General features: G+C 38.0%; 2 protein-coding genes across 8 annotated transcripts in view; one reads left to right on the top strand and one right to left on the bottom strand.

The window, feature by feature from the left end:
* The window catches only part of frmd3 (FERM domain containing 3), a 30,864-nt gene extending 15,286 nt beyond the window's left edge, over positions 1-15,578 (bottom strand). For all 6 annotated transcript variants that reach the window (XM_028458419.1, XM_028458421.1, XM_028458424.1 and 3 more), the window contains exons 1-6: positions 15,347-15,578; positions 10,698-10,802; positions 9,317-9,359; positions 3,408-3,489; positions 2,690-2,787; positions 3-126 (exon numbers count right to left, since the gene is read on the bottom strand). In XM_028458419.1, coding sequence (XP_028314220.1) covers positions 3-126; positions 2,690-2,787; positions 3,408-3,489; positions 9,317-9,359; positions 10,698-10,802; positions 15,347-15,451 — 557 coding nt within the window. In that variant the 5' untranslated portion in view covers positions 15,452-15,578. The remainder of the gene's footprint in view (positions 1-2; positions 127-2,689; positions 2,788-3,407; positions 3,490-9,316; positions 9,360-10,697; positions 10,803-15,346) is intronic.
* Positions 15,579-15,941: 363 nt separating this feature from the next.
* On the top strand, positions 15,942-22,363 carry LOC114469906 (probable gluconokinase). Of its 2 annotated transcripts, XM_028457800.1 has the most exons (7): positions 15,990-16,006; positions 18,839-18,888; positions 19,461-19,535; positions 19,798-19,828; positions 19,895-19,981; positions 21,773-21,816; positions 22,054-22,363. In XM_028457800.1, the coding sequence occupies exons 3-7, from the start codon at positions 19,471-19,473 to the stop codon at positions 22,361-22,363; spliced, it is 537 nt and encodes a 178-aa protein (XP_028313601.1). In that variant the 5' UTR covers positions 15,990-16,006; positions 18,839-18,888; positions 19,461-19,470. The 2 variants fall into 2 exon arrangements, with proteins under 2 accessions (XP_028313602.1, XP_028313601.1); XM_028457801.1 differs by lacking the exon at positions 19,798-19,828 and having other exon boundaries at positions 15,942-16,006.
* The last annotated feature ends 137 nt before the right edge of the window (positions 22,364-22,500 follow it).

Genomic DNA, 22,500 nt, shown 5'->3' with positions numbered 1-22,500 from the left:
ACCTGAGTTCGTTCTTGTGTAATGACATGATCTTCTTCTCTAGTTTCAGAGTCTGTTTGGGGAATAGTTTGAAGTCTCTGATGTAATCTGAAGGTTGTTCCTCAGGGTCGTGGTCCCCCAGCTCAGCTGATCGACCAGAGGAATAGAGAAGATTATAGTCCTGTCTCTAAATGATTTGTAAGTATCTTATAATTAGATATTGGATTAATCTCAAATTTTCTCAATTATTAACACATTATTCCTCCAACAAGCAACACGCTGCCAGCCAATCACACTCTCTGTGGGAGGAGCCAATCACACTCAGCTCTCTGGGGGAGGAGCCAATCTCAGAGCTTTTTGTGTTTAATGTAAGAATGAAGATCTTTGTGTGTTTAATTATTTAACTCGTGTTAAAACTCTGTGATGTTATTATATGTTCACACTTCATATACTGTATATATTGATATAAAGAAGTCTCTATGGTACCACAGGAATGTTTTCCTCATCCCTGGTACAGCTGTGTGGTGTCACTCAATGTTCTGCTGCTCTCTCCTCATCTCAGACGCCCAAACTCTGATCTCCAATGGTTTCAGATCAGGATTAAACATTTTATCTGAGGAATTAAATTAAAAAGTCTCCTAATGAGGTCGACTGTGTTTCTATCTAACGTGTGTTATTTAACGTCACATATCGCTGTTGTTTTTAGCTGAAAACCATCAGAAAACATGACTTTACAATAATTTACTTTCTTTAGAAAATCATTCAGTAAGACGTTTCATTTGTTCTGTTGTTTGGAAAGATATGCATGTAAAATCAGGGTTGGGGTCAATTATAATTGTAATTGTATAATTGATCATTATAACTAGTACAGTGCCCGTCGGAATTATGCATTCATATAGTGGGAGGGGCTTAAGTAGAGTTGTCAATTATGTCCAAATGAGTGTGTGTTATAAGGTTGTATGTACATAGAGGTGTACATACTGTACTCTGTAGTGTTATAAAGGAGTTTATTTGTGGGTGTAAAATAAAATAGTGTGTGTGATTTATCTGGTTTAATTCTATGGGACATGAACATAATAAATGTGTTTGGTTTTTTACTCATTTTTATATTTTTTCCGTCATTGTGTGTATTTTTGTATCTTTCTGTTGTCTTTGTGCATTTTTTGTATAATTTTTTGTTGTTGACATTGCGTGTGATTCTGGAGTTATTTTGGGTTTTTTTGTATAAATTATTAGTTTTGTGTATTTTGAGTCATTGTTATTAGGCCTGAGTGCCTCGAGCTGGTGAAGGGCCTCTTGCTCTCGTAGTGGCCGCACTACGAGGGAAGGGGCAAAGCCTATGTGAACCCCACGTGCCCGTCAGTGACCAGGGACCCTTGTCTGAATATGTATAGTTCATAGTTCTCAAAAAGGGGGAAACATTGTTATTGGGTTGGATTATTATTCTTTCTTTCTTTCTTTCCCGGTGTCAGAACCAACTCACCTACTTTTCACCCACTGAACCGCCGAAGGCAGCGTGGAAAAGGCGAGGGCCGTTTAGTGTATTTTTCTGAAATGTATGTTTTTTTGGAGTCATTTTGTATATTTTTGATCTATTTATAATTCAAGGAAGGTCCGTGTGTGTGTGTGTGTGTGTGTGTGTGTGGAGTGTTACGTAGACGGTGTTACATAGTGAAGGTCACCTGACTACTGCAGCTTCTCTCACGTCACACCTGCCTCTACATCTAACTACTGACAATAGATACGTTAAGTGAACATTAGACAGGTACATGTGGATGGACTGGTGACATACATTTAGAATGAAAATAAACATTTTGAAATGACCAAATTATTCCAAAATAACAGATGCACACACTTGGGGTATTTATTCACTCCACAAACACACATACAGAACTTTCTTGCTTTTATAGATAGATTATGGCATAATTATAATTGTAATTTTAAAAATATGTTGCTGTCATAGTTGTAATTAAATTGTAGTTGAGTTCAGATAATTGACTTTGTAATTGTAATTGCCATAAAAATTCTATAAAAATTAATTTAACGTTAAACTGTCGAACCATGTTACAGTTCTATGTACAGTTCTATACATATGTAATTAATAATTATTCAAATATGTTTCATATCAGGCTTTCACACATTTTAACATTAAAAAATTATAAATCTATAGGTACACTGACACAAAAAAGGCTCAGATGCCCACACCAAAATATTAAAGCCATATTGTCATTGATTATGAAGTCTAACAACGTAATCAATAAATAGGAAATCAATTAGACGATAGATATTAGTTTTTAGTGTATTTTACAGCTGATTTAGGACCCTTTAGCATTAGAAATGCTAACAGAAAGCTAACACAAGATGAAAGTTAACTTTTATTAGGTTATTTACTTTCAGGCTCAGTAATTGCGATTAATTGTAATTGAACTTTATTAATTGAGAATGTAATTGACTTTCCAAGGATAAAAAATATAAAAAATGTAATTGTAATTGGAAAAATGCTGGTCACTGTAATTGAATTGTAATTTAACATAGGTAATTGAAAATGTAATTGTAATTGAAAAATGTAATTGAGCCCAACCCAGGTGTAAACCCTGTAAAGCTTTGTTCAGATTGTGCAGCAGTTAGTCAGCAGATGACAACATGAATGTTATTCACTGGTAAATAAACGCCGAGTCATGGGTATCAGATTAAACATCTCCAGTCTCACCCTGTACGATACAGGCTCCCAGATACGCAGCTTCAGTGAAAGGACAAAGGAGACGACCATGGTAGATGTCTCTCTTTAGCTGCTGGTACAGGAGATACCTGCACACACACACACACACACACACACACACACACACACACACACACACACACACACGCACACACACACGCACACACACACACACACACACACACACACACACACACACACACACACACACATCCACACACACACACACACACACACAAACTCAGATTAATTCTGTCTCACTAAAACATTGATCCAAAGATGCAGGTTTGGGGATTTGTTTTGTGTTGCCATGGCGATCAGATCCCCAGTGCTGCTGAGACGGGGACCTGTTTCCATGGTAATAGATGAGTTTGCTCCACTGTGTCAAAGTGACTCCCTGAAAGTGAGCTGAAGGTGTGTTTGTGAGTCTGAGGCTGATCAATGATGTTCACACTGACAATAAAAACACTGATTATTGATTCTGTTTTATTGTTTGAACTAAACATTTGTGTCTGAATCATATTTCTATATTTCATACGAGTTTAGAAAAGCCTGATTTTCCTAAAGAAAGTGTACAAGTGATCTGTCAGAGTTTGTGTTAGCATGTGTTAGCGTGTGTTAGCATGTATTAGCATGTGTTAACTTGTATTAAAATGTGTTAGCATGTACTAGCATGTGTTAGCGTGTGTTAGCATTTGTTAGTATTTACCTGGTCAGTTCTTCCTTGATTTTCATTGGCTCATTGGGATAAAATTTGACCCTAAAGCACATGGTGTAGGGCTGCTGGGCAGCTGAGGACAGAGCAGAGAAACAACACATATCAGATTTAGGCAAGGCAAATATATTTGTACAACACATTTCATACACAAGGCAACTCAATGTGCTTTACATGATAAAACATTCAATTGTTTAAAATCAATAAGAACATTTAAAATCATCAGTAAAATCAATTAAAATCATCAGTAAAATCAATTAAAATCATCAGTAAAATCATCATTACATCATCAACATGACCATAAATCTCTCTCAATCATACACAGTAGAGAAAAAAAGTTCCTTTAACTTTGATTTAAAAATGTTCAGATGTGATGCTGACTTCAGCTCTGCTGCAGTTTGTTCCACTTCTTTGCAGCATAACAACTAAACACAGCATCACCATGGTTACTGTGAGCTCTGGGCTCCACTATCTGACCTGTGTCCATAGATCTCAGAGACCTGCTGGGTTCATACCTGACTAACATCTCACTGATGTATTCTGGACCAAACCCATTCACACATTTATAACCAGCAGCAGAACTTTACAGTCTTCTCTGAGGCTGACTGGGAGCCAGTGTAAAGACTTTAAAACTGGACTAATGTGTTCTGACCTCTTTGTTCTGGTTCAGACCTGAGCTGCAGCGTTCTGAACCAGCTGTAGATGTTTGATGAAGACCATTACAATAGTCCAGTCTGCTGGAGATAAAAGCATGGACCAGTTTCTCCTGATCTTTCTGAGTCATTAAACCTTTCACTCTGGAGATGTTCTTTAGGTGGTAGAAGATGTTTTTGTGATAGATTTGATCTGATGCTGAATGTCAGATCTGAGTCAATCAGAACACCAAGGTTTTTGACTTGGTCTTTATCTTCTAAAGATCCAGACTCAGATACTTGCTGACAGCAGTCCTCTTTTCCTTGTTACCAAAGACAATCACCTCCATCTTGTCATGGTTTAGTTGAAGGAAGTTTTCACTCATCCATCAGTCACACAACACCTCAATGGGACCATAGTCATCTGGGTTCAGTGATAGATATAGTTGTGTGTCATCTGCGTAGCTCTGATAATCAACCTTACAGTTGTGTAAAATGTGTCCTAAAGGAAGCATATAAAGGCTAAACAGAAGAGGTCCAAGAACAGATCCCTGAGGAACCCCACAGGACATTGGTAATCTGTCAGATTCAAAGTTTCCAATGCTTACAAAATAACTTTGATCCTCCAAGTAGAACTTAAAACATTACTTTAACATTTAGTCCAACCCATGTTTACAATCTGTGCAACAAAATTGTATGATCTACAGTGTCAAATGCAGACTTAGATCCAATAGAATGAGAACAGATACTTTTCCTGAATCAGTGTTCAACCTTATGTCATTGATCACTTTGATCAGATCAGTTTCTGTGTTGTGATGAGAACCAAAACCTGACTGAAATTTATCAAATATTTTGTTGAATGTTAAGAATTGACTCAGTTGGTTGAAGACCACCTTCTCAATGATCTTGGCCATGAATGGAAGGTTCTGATTGGTCTATAGTTAGCCAGTATAGAGACATCCAGTGTTCTTTTTTTAACAGAGGTTTAACAGCAGCTACTTTCAGGGATTTTGGTACGGTGCCTGATTGGAATGAGCAGTTAATTATCTGACACTAATCAGTGATAAATGACTTTACAACAGTTTTAAAGAAGTTTGAGGGTTTTGTGTCAAGGCAACATGTTGATGGATTCAGCTGCTGAACAGTTTCCTCTATTGTTTTTGGGTTCACTGTAATAAACTCTAACATTGTAGTTGACTCCTCCCTCAGTGGTTGAAGCTGTTCAAGCTTTTTGTTATTTTGCTGGTTTGTTCTGATGTTTGATCTTATTGATTGTATTTTTTCATTGAAATTTACAGCAAATTCATTGCATTTTCCAGCTGACAGTAATTCAGGGGCTATCTGATCTGGGGGGGTTGTGAGCTTTTCAATTACAGAAAACAACGTGCGAGAGTTGTTGACATTTTTAGCAATAATTTCAGAAAAGTATTGCTGCCTTGCTTTGAACAACCCATCATTGAATTTACGTAGACTTATTTTGTACAGTTCTAGATGAATTTGGAGTTTTGTTGATCTCCATTTACGCTCAGCTCTTCTACAGTCAGATTTCAATTTCTGCATTATCTCAGTCCTCCTCCAAGGTGTTTTCTGTGTGTTTGGTTTTCTCTTAGTTTTGATTGGAGCCACCACATCTATGACATTACAGACTTTTGTATTAAACTCATCCATAAGATCATCAACTGTATCACCACTCAATGTTGGTGTCATTGCTATGGCTTCTATAAACTGTGCACTTGTGTTGTCATTTATGTACCTTTTCTTTAAACACACAGAAGTAGGGGGAACAGATGTTAGAGTCTCTAGGTCAAAAAAGACACAGAAATGATCAGATAGAGCTAAGTCTTGTAAATATATGGTGTGGCTGAATGAGGAATGACACAGGTGGAGGTTAGTATAGCTTTTAATCAGTTCAGCTGCATCACACGAATAATGATATAAAGTGCGCCAACAGATTATATAGGGCGTAAAACCACACATCCTACCCATCAACCCCTTGGGTGAGAGAACAGTCCGCAAGTGCTCACCACACAGCCCCCCTGCGAACACATAGAGGGGCTCCCTGGTGCAAAGTTCAGTCCCTGACTGGAGGCCTGATTAGCCTGCCAACCTCATCAGACAACAAGTGTGCAGGTTTAAGCTTGTCTAACATAACCCACTCCCGGCGCACACCCATATCCAGCACGAAAGTCTTAGAACCCGCCTTAAGCACCCTAAACGGGCCATCGTAAGGGGGCCGAAGTGGCAAACAGTGGGCATCATTCCGCAGAAAATCTAAATGGGCCGTAGCGAGCTCCACAGGCACTAAAGAATGCTTAAAAAATGGTGCGCCGGCATGAGAGCGTCCTCAGATAAAAAAGGAACGCAAAAAACAGCGCAGAACTCTAAGACAAAAAGCAGGGGAGGCATCCAAGTCCTCCTTAGGAGCTGGACGCAGACCAAGCATCACCCAGGGCAAAAAATGATCCACCCAGTTACCATTCAAGAGCGCAGGGCGCAACGCCGCCTTTAGTGGAAACACTCGCACAAACCGATAGCCTGGGGATGGTACGCGGTAGTACGGTGAATTTGCACGCTCAGGGACCTAGCCAGCGTCGACCAGAGCTCCAAGACAAACTGAGGACCTCTGTCGGAGGTGATGTCTGAGGGGATACCAAAAAGCGCGACCCAAGCCAAAAGAAATGCACGAGCTACAACAGCAGATGTCGTGGAAGACAGAGGAACTGCTTCTGGCCATATGGTGTTCCTATCTACCATCATCTGCATTTTGCCATGTTATGGACCACAAACATAAATATACTTTGTTTAAATTTTACGTGAAAGACACACAAAGTGACACCCAATTGTGAAGTGAAATTCAATTCAATTCAATTGAAATGTATACGTTATTTTGAACTTTTTTTATAAATAAAAAACTGAAAAGTGGGATGTGCAAAAGTATCTGCCCCCCTTTCCTCTTAGTGCAACCAATTACCTTTAGAAGTTGTATGATGATTTCTAAATGGCCACATGTTGACCTAATGACTAAACAGAGTCCACCTGTGTGTAATCTAATCTCATTTGAAATACATCTGATCTGTGATGGTCTCAGAGGTCTGTTAAGAGAACATTAAGGAGCAGACAGCATCATGAAGTCGAAGGAACACACCAGAAAATATAAAACGATTTCCAAAGCTTTGAACATCTCTCAAAGTACAGTTAAATACACTATCCAGAAATGGAATGAGTATGGCATCACTGCAAATCTACCAAGACACGGTTGTCCTCCTAAACTTAGAGACCGAAAGAGGAGAACACTGACCAGAGCTGGATCCAAAAAGCCTATGATAACCCTGGATGAACTGCAGAGTAACAGCTCCAGTGGGGGAACCTGTCCACAGGTCAACTATTAGTCATACACTGCACAAATCTGGCCTTTATAGAAGAGTGGCTAGAAGAAAGCCATTTTTAAAAGAAAACCATAAGAAGTCCTGTTTGCTGTTTGCCAGAAGCCACATGGGGGATACAGCAAACATGTGGAAGAAGGTGCTTTGGTCAGATGAGACCAAAACTTAACTTTATGCCTAACTGCAAAACGCTATGTTTGGCGTAAAAGTAACACTGCACATCACCCTGAAAACACCATCTCCACTGTCAAACACGGTGGTGGTAGCATCATGCTCTGGGGGTGCTTTTCTTCAGCAGGGACAGGGAAGATGGTTGGAGTTGATGGGAAGATGGATGGGGCCAAATACAGGGCAATCATGGACGAAAAGCTGTTGGAGTCTGCAAAAGACTTGAAACTGGGGCAGAGCTTCACCTTCCAGCAAGACAACAACCCTCAACATAAAGCCAGGGCAACAATGGAATTGTGGAAAACAAAAACTATCCATGTGTTAGAATGGCCAAGTCAATGTCCAGACCTAAATCCAATGGAGAATCTGTGGAAAGATCTGAAAACTGTGGTTCACAGGCGCTCTCCATCTAATGTAACTGAGCTTGAGCTGTTTTACAAAGAAGAATGGGAAAGAATTCCAGTCTCAAGATGTGCAGGACTGGTAGAGACCTACTGTACGCCAGAAGACCTGCAGCTGTAATTGCAGCAAAAGGCGATTCCACAAAATATTAACTCAGGGGGGTAGATACTTTTGCACACCCCACTTTTCTGTTTTTAATTTATAAAAAAAGTTCAAAATCATGTATAAATTTCATTTCACTTCATGATTGTGTGTCACTTAGTGTGTGTCTTTCACTATATATATATGTCAATGTCAATGTCAACTTTATTTATATAGCACATTTCAAAACAGCTACAACTGCCCAAAGTGCTGTACAGCAAACATTATAAAATACAATGTAAAAATAGTCACAAAATATACAGCATAAAATAATAATAATAATAAAATACATGGGATCTGCTCAACTTGTGTTGAAAGCCAAAGCAAAAAGATGGGTTTTCAACGATGACTTAAAAACATGAATGAACTGGGCCATTATGACTTTCAGAGGAAGGCTGTTCCAGAGACTCGGAGCCGCTACGGCAAAAGCCCGGTATATATATATATACATATATATACATATATATATATATATATATATATATATGTATATTATGATTAGGATCTTATAATAACTGCTTTAAAGAGCAGCAACAGCTACATAAAACATGCTGGAATAAAGCTAAAGGAAAGAGATAAACTCTCTCCTCGGCTCATAGAAACTTTGTGAATTTTAAATTATTCCTACAGGGACAAATAGGTTTTTCTAATGTCTTTAAGAAAGGAAACAGATTCTGCAGTTAATGCTAATGCACTTCATCTGGTAGAAAGAAAAGAAACAGAAAAACAAAGAAAAAAGCCCAAAAAAACTAATGATCTTCATCATCTCTGATCCTTTCTTCTCTGTGTCTGTCACATCATCTCATCACAACTCTGTCTTCATCTCTTTTAAATCTAAAAATCTGACTTTGAGTTTTCTATCCACAATATCCAGAATTTAAAATGTAATGTGTAAAAGACGCCCAGGCTTGACTTGATGTTTGAATAATCAGAGTTTTAGGCCTTCGTTGTAAGATTTAATTCTTAAACTCTCGACAATATCAGTTAATTTACCCATCAACAGTAACTGATCATGTAACACAAACAGGTTAGCATTAGCGTTAGCATTTATCATGGACCTAAAAGTGACTGGACATAAATAAATAAATAGTGTAAGTAAAACACAGTGAAGTCACAGGAAAGAGAATACTAAAAATAAATTGTTTCAGTAAAAGGAAGAAGCATCTTAAATACTCACATTTCATCTGCCTCACCACAGATTTATTAGGATCCAACCAGTGCTAAGAAACAGAGAGAAAAATACCATTAGCAGCTAGGCTACACACAAATATACCGTTAGCAACTAGGCTACACACAAATATACTGTTAGCAACTAGGCTACACACAAATATACCATTAGCAACTAGGCTACACACAAATATACCATTAGCAACTAGGCTACACACAAATATACCGTTAGCAACTAGGCTACACACAAATATACTGTTAGCAGCTTGGCTACACACAAATATACCATTAGCAACTAGGCTACACACAAATATACTGTTAACAACTAGGCTACACACAAATATACCGTTAGCAACTAGGCTACACACATATATACTGTTAGCAGCTTGGCTACACACAAATATACCGTAAGCAACTAGGCTACACACAAATATACTGTTAGCAACTAGGCTACACACAAATATACCGTTAGCAACTAGGCTACACACATATATACTGTTAGCAACTAGGCTACACACAAATATACCATTAGCAACTAGGCTACACACAAATATACCGTTAGCAACTAGGCTACACACATATATACTGTTAGCAGCTTGGCTACACACAAATATACCGTAAGCAACTAGGCTACACACAAATATACTGTTAGCAACTAGGCTACACACAAATATACCGTTAGCAACTAGGCTACACACATATATACTGTTAGCAGCTTGGCTACACACAAATATACCGTAAGCAACTAGGCTACACACAAATATACCGTTAGCAACTAGCCTACACACAAATATACTGTTAGCAGCTTGGCTACACACAAATATACCGTTAGCAACTAGGCTACACACATATATACTGTTAGCAGCTTGGCTACACACAAATATACCGTAAGCAACTAGGCTACACACAAATATACCGTTAGCAACTAGGCTACACACAAATATACTGTTAGCAGCTTGGCTACACACAAATATACCGTTAGCAACTAGGCTTCACACAAATATACTGTTAGCAGCTTGGCTACACACAAATATACTGTTAGCAACTAGGCTACACACAAATATACTGTTAGCAGCTTGGCTACACACAATTATACCGTTAGCAACTAGGCTACACACAAATATACTGTTAGCAGCTTGGCTACACACAAATATACCATTAGCAACTAGGCTACACACAAATATATCGTTAGCAACTAGGTTTCACACAAATATACTGTTAGCAGCTTGGCTACACACAAATATACCATTAGCAACTAGGCTACACACATCTAAGGTTAGCAGCTAAGATAAAGAAAACAACAAACACAAACATACAAAAAACAGACACAACAACAACAACAACAGAGTGAATGTTCTAATATTATTATTTATATTATCTTGAGTGTTTACTCTCTGTTTATCAGGATCTACGTATCGTATTCCAAAGTAATCCTTCTCCAGCAGGTTATAGTGATTACACACGTGGTCCAATAGGAACTGTCCTTTAGTGTCTCTCTGTGAAAACAACACAAAAACAACACATTATAAACACACTCACACAAAAACGTACAATCAGAATAAATGCTTGGATTCACTCATGGACACACTTTTATTTTATAAGCAGGAAATGATAAAGGATCATAACTAACATTGAGAAATGTTTATCACGACGGTTTGTATAAACATTAGTGTGTGTGTGTGTGTGTGTGTGTGTGTGTCCATCAACATGTCATCAGGATGTTCTGCTGATCGCTGACAGTAGAACTAATCTGTTCAATGTAACAACAAACATCCACTTCCTGTCACATCATCAAACAGTGAGTGGATGAGAGCCTAGCTAGCAGAGGAGCTAACTGAGAGGCTAGACATAACACAGAGCCGTTTAGACAGAGCGTAGCTACCATTACTAAAAAAAATAAAACAATGTGGGTTAATCTGAGAAGTTCCACTGGGAGGCGCTGCAACTGCAGAATGCAGAAAAACTACTAAACTAAACTGAATGTCCATGAAGAAGAGTGCATGATAGATGGATAGATGGATGGATGGATGGATGGATGGATGATGGATGGATGATAGATGGATAGATGGATGATAGATGGATGGATGGATGATAGATGGATGGATGGATGGATGATAGATGGATGGATGATGGATGGATGGATGATAGATGGATGGATGGATGATAGATGGATGGATGGATGGATGATAGATGGATGGATGATAGATGGATAGATGGATGATAGATGGATGGATGGATGATAGATGGATGGATGGATGGATGATAGATGGATGGATGATGGATGGATGGATGGATGGATGATAGATGGATGGATGGATGGATGGATGGATGGATGATAGATGGATGGATGATAGATGGATGGATAGATGGATGATAGATGGATGGATGGATGATAGATGGATGGATGGATGGATGGATGGATGGATGATAGATGGATGGATGGATGATAGATGGATGGATGGATGATAGATGGATGGATGATGGATGGATGGATGGATGGATGATAGATGGATGATAGATGGATGATAGATGGATGGATGGATGGATGATAGATGGATGGATGGATGATAGATGGATGGATGGATGATAGATGGATGGATGGATGATAGATGGATGGATGGATGGATGATAGATGGATGGATGATGGATGGATGGATGGATGGATGATAGATGGATGGATAGATGGATGATAGATGGATGGATGGATGGATGATAGATGGATGGATGGATGATAGATGGATGGATGGATGATAGATGGATGGATGGATGGATGGATGGATGATAGATGGATGGATGGATGATAGATGGATGGATGGATGATAGATGGATGGATGGATGATAGATGGATGGATAAAACAAACAGAATCTGATGAGCTCTAACCCAAACCCTAACAATAATTCAGTGGTCAAATCTAAATGTAAAATGAATTCAGACAGACTGATGAAGGTGAATATAACTGACAGGTGGAGGTGTGAGTGCAGAGGGAAGATGACAGAATAAATGAGATATGACAGAGAAGGAGGGGTTTGTGAACAACAGAAGGGGAGGAGCATAACATAAAGAGTATGGAAGACAAACTAGAGAAAGAATCAAGCAGAGCAGTGTGACACACATTTCTCCAACTATCAAAATAAAACATTAACAGATTAAAATGAGTTCAACCTTCTTCAGCTAAAGTTCAGCAGTTCCAACCATAATTATCCTTAATCAAAGTTTGGTGAAAAACGTTTACGCTACAACATGAAGTGGGAGGAGAAATATCCCTGGCTTAGATCTTCAGCTTCAGATGTTTCTACATACTGTGGATGTTATTTAGCACAAAAACAACAAATGCAGTTTTCATCAGTGAAGGATTTCGAGATTGGAAAAATGCAGTTGCAGATAATATGATATGATTTCATATCACAGCGTGCTGAGAACGACAACAGAAAAACATGAATGCTGTACTGAGAAATGTCTAGCAGAGGTTAGAACAAATCACAACGTTCTTCTTTCCATTCCAGATGTTTTTGTTGACCTGGAAAAGAGAAACATGTTCTCACATAGAAAGCATCATTTCACCTACACTTAAAAAACACCTTTAGACGGAACCAAATAATGTTTGTGTGTTACCACATTTGTCCCAACAACAATTGCATTATTTTCAATAAAGTAACAGATTACATCATTAAGCAATAATGACTGACTTTTTCTTTAGAACACAATAAATCAGATTATTATTATTATTATTATCAGCATATCTAAACCCATTAATGTGTGAATTAAAGCATGTTAGTGGATTATTAAATATATTTTGGATAATATATATATATAATCATTATATATGCATACATATGACGGTGTGCTGTATAAATATTATAAATCAATGCAGTTATTGACGACAAATTACCGAAAATCCCAGTTCTGTCTCTCAGTATCAATGGATTCAAATCTTCCAAAGAACTATTTGAGTCTACATGAATCACGTGACCGTCCAACATTTCAAAGTTACGTTGTCACAACTCTCTAAACGGCTCTGGACACAACAAACGAAATAATCACTAAAAGGATTCAGAGGAGAAGAAGGAGGAGGAGGAGAAAAGGTAACATGATGAAAGGAAGTGATTAAATATGTAGGAGGAGCAGCAGAAACACAATCTACACGTTCCACTTCCTGCTGAAAGGACGCTTTAATATTCTCTGACATCAACACAGTTTAAAGCCCTTTGAGGCTCTGTCAGCACATAATGGGTTCTAAATGTTTTATTAGGAACACGCTGATCAACGGTGGTTTGACATGTTTCACTTTGGTCACACAGAGGAACCCTGGGCTCCTGCACAAGCTAACGCTAACGTGGCAGCTAAAAGTCATTCTGTTTACTGTGCTTTTCTATAAATGTAATGTGTATTAATTATTCAATGTCAGGCTTTATTTATTATTTATTATTTATATCACGTTATATCTCATTCAGGATCTTGGACTAATCAATATCCAGTGTTATTGGTTTGTTTAGGAAAAGGATTATTTAGATGGCGGAAATAATTTACTGATCGCTTTGACGTTTCCTTGACAACCGCGTAATAATTCCAGCAAGTTCTATTTGTCTTCTTTTTTAAAAATATGTTAAGGTTTCGTTAAAGCTACTGAAGTTGAAATATAAACAAGAATAAAGTCAAAATGTTGAGATTAAAATGAACTCTAAAAACAATATTGTGATAAAGTGTAAGGTTTGCTAATAAAGTCAAATCTACAGAAGCTGACTAGGACCAATTCACTATATATGACAACAAACAGCAGAGTTTCTTACTATTATTTTGTGTGTTTCAGAATTGTTTTTACAGTTGTTTTGTATATTTTTCATAAAGTCATTTGTAGTCATCTTGTGTGTTTTTGTTGTTGTCCTTTTTGTGCATTTTCATGTCATTTTGTGTGTTTTTTGGAGTAATCTTTTGCTCTTTAAATGTGGAGGTCTCATAAATATATACAGAGGGCCACAGGTGGCCCCCGGGCCGGCAGTTGCTTATATCTGCCTTAAACCTTGAAAACAGTCAAAAAATGACTCGTGCTGTCAGTGTTCGTCTGTCTGTAAAGATAAGAAAACTACCAGAGGTGAAAGTAATGGATTACAAGTACTCACGTTACTGTAATTGAGTTGCTTTTATGGGTACTTTTATTATACTTTTATGTTTTTCTAAATCACTAATTATACTTAAGTACGTTGTAAAAAAAAGTTAAGTAATTTGCTACATTTCTACACCCAACAGTTACTGAGTATTTTACTATTTTTTGTTTTAAAATGATCAATGGACGTTATGAAAGTACAAAAAACGTAATGTATCACATCATAGCCGACCAATCAGATTAAATATGATGTATCACATCATAGCCGACCAATCAGATTAAACGTAATGTATCACATCATAGCCAACCAATCAGATTAAATATGATGTATCACATCATAGCCAACCAATCAGATTAAATGTAATGTATATCACCATAAACATTGAATGGAGGTTATTTTCTCAATTTTAGAGTTCATAAATGAATCTATAATTAGAATCTGATAATTTATTTATTTTGAATTTAATTCATTGGTGTTATTTTATTTTTTAAATATTTTTACATTTTGACAAAACGTTTATTTTCTACAGATGCCTTTGTGGAAAATAAATTCAGTTCTAAATGTGGTAGACTGTGTTTCTTCCTTTTTAAGTTAATAATGAGATGTTTACTGTATGTAAGGGACCCGTACCAAGATTTATTACCAACTATGAACTAAAGTAATTACTGGTAGTTATTTTTACTTTGAGTACTATTTAATTCAGCTACTTTTTATCTGTACTTTAGTAGATTTATCAGTAATGTTTACTCCTCAGTTACATGAATGAATTGTAACTCAGTGATGAAGGTGATCCTTCCATCATCATCATCACCACCATCATCATCATCACCACCATCATCACCACGCCCATGGAGCTCCTGGTGCTGCTGCTGATGATGATGATGATGATGATGATGATGATGATGATGATGATGATGAAGGTAGATATCTATATTACCTGGATGCTGCAGCAGGTCTCCTGGTCGTCCAGGAGGCGGACCGTACAGACCACCTCCTGGTCCACGGACCGCATGCTGGGGCTCCGGAACCGGAGCATTTTCATCCTCGTTCACGTTCCGTTTCCGCTACTCATGGAGCGGGCGCGCGCACGACAAACGACGGGACCAGCAGCCGTTCAGTCATGCTGCGTGCACACGTGTGCATGCGCGTGTGTGATCGCCTCAGGTGGATCAGTCACCTTGGAGAGGAGAACAAACAACATCTCCACAGAACCAGCCTCTCTCTCCTCTGACGTCACTAATCATAAACATAAACATTGATCCTGGATCAGACCATGCTAACTACTCCATGTTAAAATAACCCACATTAATAACCACTTATTTATTCATGTTTTATTATTTATTCAATATTTATTTCTTTCATGAAAATGCAAAAATAAATATCCTCATTTGTATTTTATTTATTTTCTTTTTAAAGTTTAATAAACAAAGGATAATAATTATTTTACTTTTATTATAAAAACGTTTGTCCAAATTATCATTATTATTATTATTACATTTTCTATGTCCTGAGGCTCCTTTAAGTGCGCACGTGTCTGACGCTGTGCTACGTCATCACGCACAAAGGAAGTAGATCCGGAGGTTTCGGTCTAAATGTGGTGAGTCACCGTAACTTCCATCTGACGTAAGGTTTAGAACCCGTTAGAAAACAGGATCAATGTGTGTTTAAATGTTTAACTGTGAACAAACAGCAGGAAGTCAGCTCTGATCACGTGACCAGCTCAGCTGATCGATGGCTCAGTGCCAGCAGCGCTCAGTGAAATAATAATTAATAATAATTAATATTACTATTAAAGCTACAGGTGATCAATAAGCGCTGCTTGCTGATATTTAATAATGTTCAACATTAAAAATCTGATATTTGCTGATCAATTATATAAAGTTAGTTCACATGATCTCATCTCCATGGAGATAGTAACACATTAGTCAGTGACGTACTGTGACCACTAGGGTTGGGTAGGCACGTTGCAAATCCAGACCATCAATGACATTTTCATATGTTTCTGCTGGCAAGTGTTAATCAATCAAAATCAACATCATAAACACCATTAAAGAAACATAAACATTATTTAATATAGCCTCCATACTCTCCAACAACATATATCTCATGACACGACAGCACATCTGTTGTTTGTGTTGGAAACACAGGAACATGGAGAAAATAACAACAACAACAACTCAGAACATCCTCAGTGAGGAGCATCCACAAAGTCAATCCTTCCTTTTGTTCCATTCACTGTGGCGACCGTGGCTCAGGTGGTAGAGGGTCGTCTTCTGATCGAGAGGTTGGGGGTTTGATCCCAGTACCTGACTATGTGTCGAAGTGTCCTTGGGCAAGACACTGAACCCTAAGTTGCTCCCAGTGGTCGACTAGTGCCTTGCATGTCAGTCCTGTCCCACTGGGGTGTGAATGTGAGAGTGATTGGGTGAATGAGCTGATATGTAAAGCGCTTTGAGACTGTTTCAGTGGTGATAAAGCTCTATATAAATCATGTCCATTTACCATTTTCTGTAGAAAGAACCAACAATGTTCTGACCTTATCTTTGCTGAAGGTCTGGTAGCTCAGGTGTTGGTCTCCATCTCTTAAAAGCTGTTGTTTTCCTCTAAACAAAGTTTATTTATTGTCTCTAGCGCTGTGAGAACGTAGCAGCAGCCACGCTGGATCAATTCACTAATGCACTGTGAACGTACGTATAGCATTTAGCATAGCACGGCTCCTCCTCCTCCTGCTTTACAGCAGAGTGAGACTGTGCAGCAAATAAATTAATTTATTTTATTGCAATAATTGTGACCATCACCAGCCCTCCCTAAGGAAGGGTAAGAAACACTTTATTAAAGGGAGGATATAAAAAGGGAGAGCAGTGTTACACCTGGGTGAGGGGGCGAGGGGAACAGGGGAGAGGGAGCCAGGGTAGTAAATGTAAAGGGTGGAGAAGAGTTCATTATATTAAAGTGAGAGTGAGATGTGTAGTTGTAGTTGTGTATATTGTGTTTATTGTGTTGTGTAATCAATCCAGTCTGGTGACCAGTGTGAAGCTTAGGTAAAATGATGGTGTCTGTGGACAGAGGGAAGGAGTGAGTGGTAAAACCTAAAACTGGTATTTAGGATCAACCTGTCTAAAGTTAAGCCCAGTTTTATCTACAGTCTAAGACATGTCAGTGTATCATAGATCAGTGTATGTGTATGAACCACTACTGTAAACCCAAGTTCTGCCCCGGACCTGATGATGCAGCCAGGCTAGCAGAAAGAGCGGGGCCAGGGAGCCCCAGGCCACCCCCCCACGGCTGAGCAGCCCCCCAGACGCCCCCAAGATCCCAAGCCGAGAGGCAGCCACCGCCCCCCACACACACACCTGAGAAAGCCCCAAGGAGCCGAGGAGCCGAGGACCCAGCGCACCCCACCACCAACCCAACCCCAAGGACCCCCACCAAGCCACACCCAAAGGGACTTAAATTCAATTCAACTTTATTTATATAGAGCAAATTACAACTAAGTCATCTGTAATCGCTGAACAAAATATAAAGAAAAAACTCAATAAGATCCACATGAACAATAATTTAGTGACACTGGGAAGAAAAAAACTCCTATTTATGGGAATAAATCTCCTTTAGAACCAGGTTCAGAGGTGGAGAACATCTGGTTCCACTGGTTGGGGTTAGTGAACAGAAGGTCAAACAGAATAGAATAGGACAGAGAGATAGACCACCAGAATGTTCTAGACTAGTTGAGCTGTGAACCATTGATCAGGAACCACCAGCTCCAGCATCAAAACACCTGAAACAGGACAGAGAACCCTCAGAGTTAGAGGAGAAGACACAGACTGCAGAACAACATGATACACTTGTTCCTCGTGGTTAGGTTAACGCTGTTATACAGTATACGCTTTAGCAAATAAGTAGGTTTTGAGTTAAGCCTCAAAGGTGGAGACGCCCCGCAAGGCCGACACCGCCCAGAGACCCCGTGAACCCTAACCCTGAAGAATGCAGCTTTAACTGTAACAGTGAGAACAGGAATAACTACATGGATTAGCATTATCTTTCAAACATGGATTATATAAATTGATCCCATGGGTCTCTTGTGTGTACTGTGGTTCTGTTTGGGTTTCACGTTCTCTTGTTACCTGTGCACTGATCTGATGTTGACATTAACAGTTGTTTGTTAATAAAAATCAGTGCTTACCACTAAAACAAACGTACATATGGCATTTCTTTGAGAAAAAAACGAGGTTTTCACTGTTGGGTCGGACTAGGAGGAGATAATACGACCCCATCAGCACTCCAACTGTGACACGGTTATTTATTTACTCTCTGTTTATGTGACTATTTACTGCTATACCTGTGCACATGCCTCTGCGTACGTCTGTGGAACCAAACAGTCCACTGTGCTTGTCTTCTTCTCATTCTTTTTTATTTCTGGTTCATCTCCAAGCCGTCGAGAATACGCATCAGCGTCATCTGACGTCACGTCTGCAGAGCTACGTGAGTAAATCACGCTAATAACATCAGAATCTGTTCAATGCCATAGGTAGAAATATGTGTGGACTGTTTAGAACTCATTAGCATTAAAAACTGTTTATTTGTTGTTAAACCTGCCAAACACTAACTAAACCATTTATTAAGGATTATTTAAACTAAAGCAAACAATCAAAGATGAATGTTTCAGTCTCTTGACATCGACTGTCAAACTGCAGTATATATAATATATATATATTATATATACTGTATTTATACTACAGGTATATCTGATGGTATTCAGTCAGATTTCCATCAATTATTCAGGCTGATTGATCAGCTGTTCTCTTTTCTTTGGTAGATTAATCTTTATATTATATATATATATATATATATATATATATATATATATAGTTTGTAGCTCACATTTAATATGTTCAGCTTTCATTTATTTAGACGACTGTTCCCCAGGAAATCTTTGATGTTTCCTTGACTTCTGTAATAATTCCAGTTATTTGTCCCTAATCAAATGTTTTTGTAGCTAAACTTTGAATCTTGCTGTAATTGTGAATGAACTCACATCTGTTTGGTTCCTCCAGGTCTTTGTGTATGTTCTGCAGATGTTCCACGCTCAGAATGATCTACATCCTGATGGGAGTCTCAGGCTCAGGAAAGTTAGTATGTTTTCTATTTTTATCACTCAGAAACATTAATAAACTAGTATTAGTTACAAGTTCATTAACGTTTATTTAATGAAGCTAACATTAGCATTACACGCTAACTGTTAAAATGAAAATATGAAGAAGAAGAAAACACATAAAAAACAAAAGACTTTGTCAGTTTGATTAAATGTTTATAAATGAGTTTTAATTATAATTATTCTTGTATTAGTGCTGAACACTGTAACTGTATTTGTTGTATTTCTGTGAAATGTAGAAGTTCTCTGGGGGCGTTTCTGTCTGAGAAGGTGAGCTAATGCTATTAGAGCTTCACACACACAGTTATTAATATTAATAATAATGTATTCTAACAGCTGGGATGGCCTCTACATGAGGGAGATGATTATCACACACAGGAGAACATCCAGAAGATGTCCAGAGGAGACGCTCTGTCAGACCAGGTCAGCTTCATCATGTGGAACATCTGGTTTACAACTAGTTTAGAACTAGTTTAGAACTGGTTTAGAACTGGTTTACAACTAGTTTACAACTAGTTTAGAACTAGTTTTAGAACTGGTTTAGAACTGGTTTACAACTAGTTTACAACTAGTTTAACTAGTTAGAACTAGTTTAGAACTGGTTTAGAACTGGTTTACAACTAGTTTACAACTAGTTTAGAACTAGTTTAGAACTGGTTTAGAACTGGTTTACAACTAGTTTACAACTAGTTTAGAACTGGTTTAGAACTGGTTTAGAACTGGTGTACAACTAGGTTACAACTAGTTTACAACTAGTTTAGAACTAGTTTAGAACTGGTTTAGAACTGGGTTAACAACTAGTTTTGACAACTGGTTTACAACTAGGTTTACAACTAGTTAGAACTGGTTAGAACTGGTTTACAACTAGTTTAGAACTGGTTTACAACTGTTTAGAACTAGTTTAAGAACTAGGTTTACGAACTAGGTTTAGAACTAGGTTTAGAAACTAGTTTCGAACTGGTTAGAACTAGGTTAGAAACTCAACTGGTTTACAACTAGTTTAGAACTAGGTTTAGAACTATTTTTAGAACTGGTTTACACAACTGGTTTACTGGTTACAACTAGGTTTAGACTAGTTTAGGAACTAGGTTTAAGACAACTGGTTTACAACTGGTTTAGAACTAGTTTAGACTCTGGTTTAGAACTGGTTTAGAACTGGTTTACAACTGGTTTCAGAACTAGTTAGAACTAGGTTTAGACCTGGTTTAGAACTGGTTTAGAACTGGTTAGAACTGGTTTAGAACTAGTTTAGAACTGGTTTAGAACTAGTTAGAACTGGTTTAGAACTAGTTTAGAACTGGTTTAGAACTGGTTTAGAACTGGTTTAGAACTAGTTTAGAACTGGTTTAGAACTAGTTTAGAACTGGTTTAGAACTAGTTTAGAACTGGTTTAGAACTAGTTTAGAACTGGTTTAGAACTAGTTTAGAACTGGTTTAAAACTAGTTTAGAACCATAGAACACATGCAGCAGATCAAAGTCATTCATTCTTGAGTTAAATACATGTTTTCAAGACTTTAGACTGAGAAAAAGAGCAAATTCAACATTATTACATGTGCAATTGACCACGTCATTTGACTTTATTAGCAAACATTCCATTTTTGTCACCAAATCATATTTTTAGTTCGTTGTCAAAATTTTAACTTCAATCTCAACATTAATATTTACTCTTGATTTGCCCATAATAATTTTCGCCATCAAAATTGTCCCTATTCCTCCTCCGTAGCACATACATGGAATATTAAGCTAGTTTATCGTACATTACAGTAATGTACGGTAATAATATTAATACCGTAATATTAATGGTGTAAAGTCCCATTTTCTCTTATTTCTGAATCAAAGTTCCACCTTTGTTCAACTAGAACATTTTTATCAAGATCATTTCTACCATCATTTTTTGTGTTATTTTGTTATTTTTTTGTTCTTTTATTATTCAGTATATTTTTCTCTTATTTTGTGTTTTTGTTGTTTCGTGAGTTGTTGGTGAAATTTAGTGTGATTATCATTTTTAACTAAAAATAAACACAAAATGTTTTTAATGTTTTTAATGTTTTTATTTCTTCATTTTCCACTTTCTTTCTCTAGTACCCCCTGTAGTGTCATTGCATAACCCTAGGGGTACACGTACCCCCATTTGAGAACCACTGCATGACGCTATTCTAAAGATCCCCAATGTAATGAACGATTAACGACTGATCGTATTCTCGTCTCTTTAGGATCGAATCCCGTGGCTTCTCAAACTCCATCAGCTCCTTCAGAGGTGACGTCATTCTTTCTAAACTCATTAAACAAAGTCACAGATGATATTTGTGGAAATGACGTCAACGTCCAGATTTTTAGCAGAAACAGTTAAAATGAGGATGAAATGCTGAGGAAAGATGAAACATATCAAAGATGATTTCCTAAATTGGAGCGAGGAGAAGAAGTTTGGAGGGAAAGTGTGTCACTTACGTCTCCTGCAGTCACATCAATGGCTTCCTTTGATCTTTGATGTTAGGGAGCTGTGTGCTGGTTCCAACGCCCTGATGACGTGCTCTGCTCTGAAACACCACTACAGACGTGTCCTCCTCCACGGTTCCAGAGCTCTATCAGCTGATCCTCACCACGAGCTGCTGCTCTCTGCCTCTCCTGACGTCTACTTCCTGTTCCTGTCTGGAGACACTAGTCTGATCCAACAGAGGATGATGGAGAGGAAAGGACACTACATGAAGGCTCACATGCTGACCTCTCAGATCAAAGCTCTGGAGCCTCCACAGAGCGACGAGGACAATGTTTCTGCTGCTGGACGTCAGCAGGAGCATCAGTGACTTAGCTACAGACGTTCAGAAACACATCAAACAACTACAGCAACACAAATAATTCATAACAGCTTTGATTTATAGAGATAGAAACAATTATTCATTCACAAGGAAAAATTCTGATATTAAACAATACAATATATAAC

The sequence above is a fragment of the Gouania willdenowi genome, chromosome 9 (genome assembly GCF_900634775.1).
Source record: "Gouania willdenowi chromosome 9, fGouWil2.1, whole genome shotgun sequence".
NCBI classification, from domain to species: Eukaryota; Metazoa; Chordata; class Actinopteri; order Blenniiformes; family Gobiesocidae; genus Gouania; species Gouania willdenowi.
This window is presented reverse-complemented; position numbering and strand designations above follow the sequence as displayed.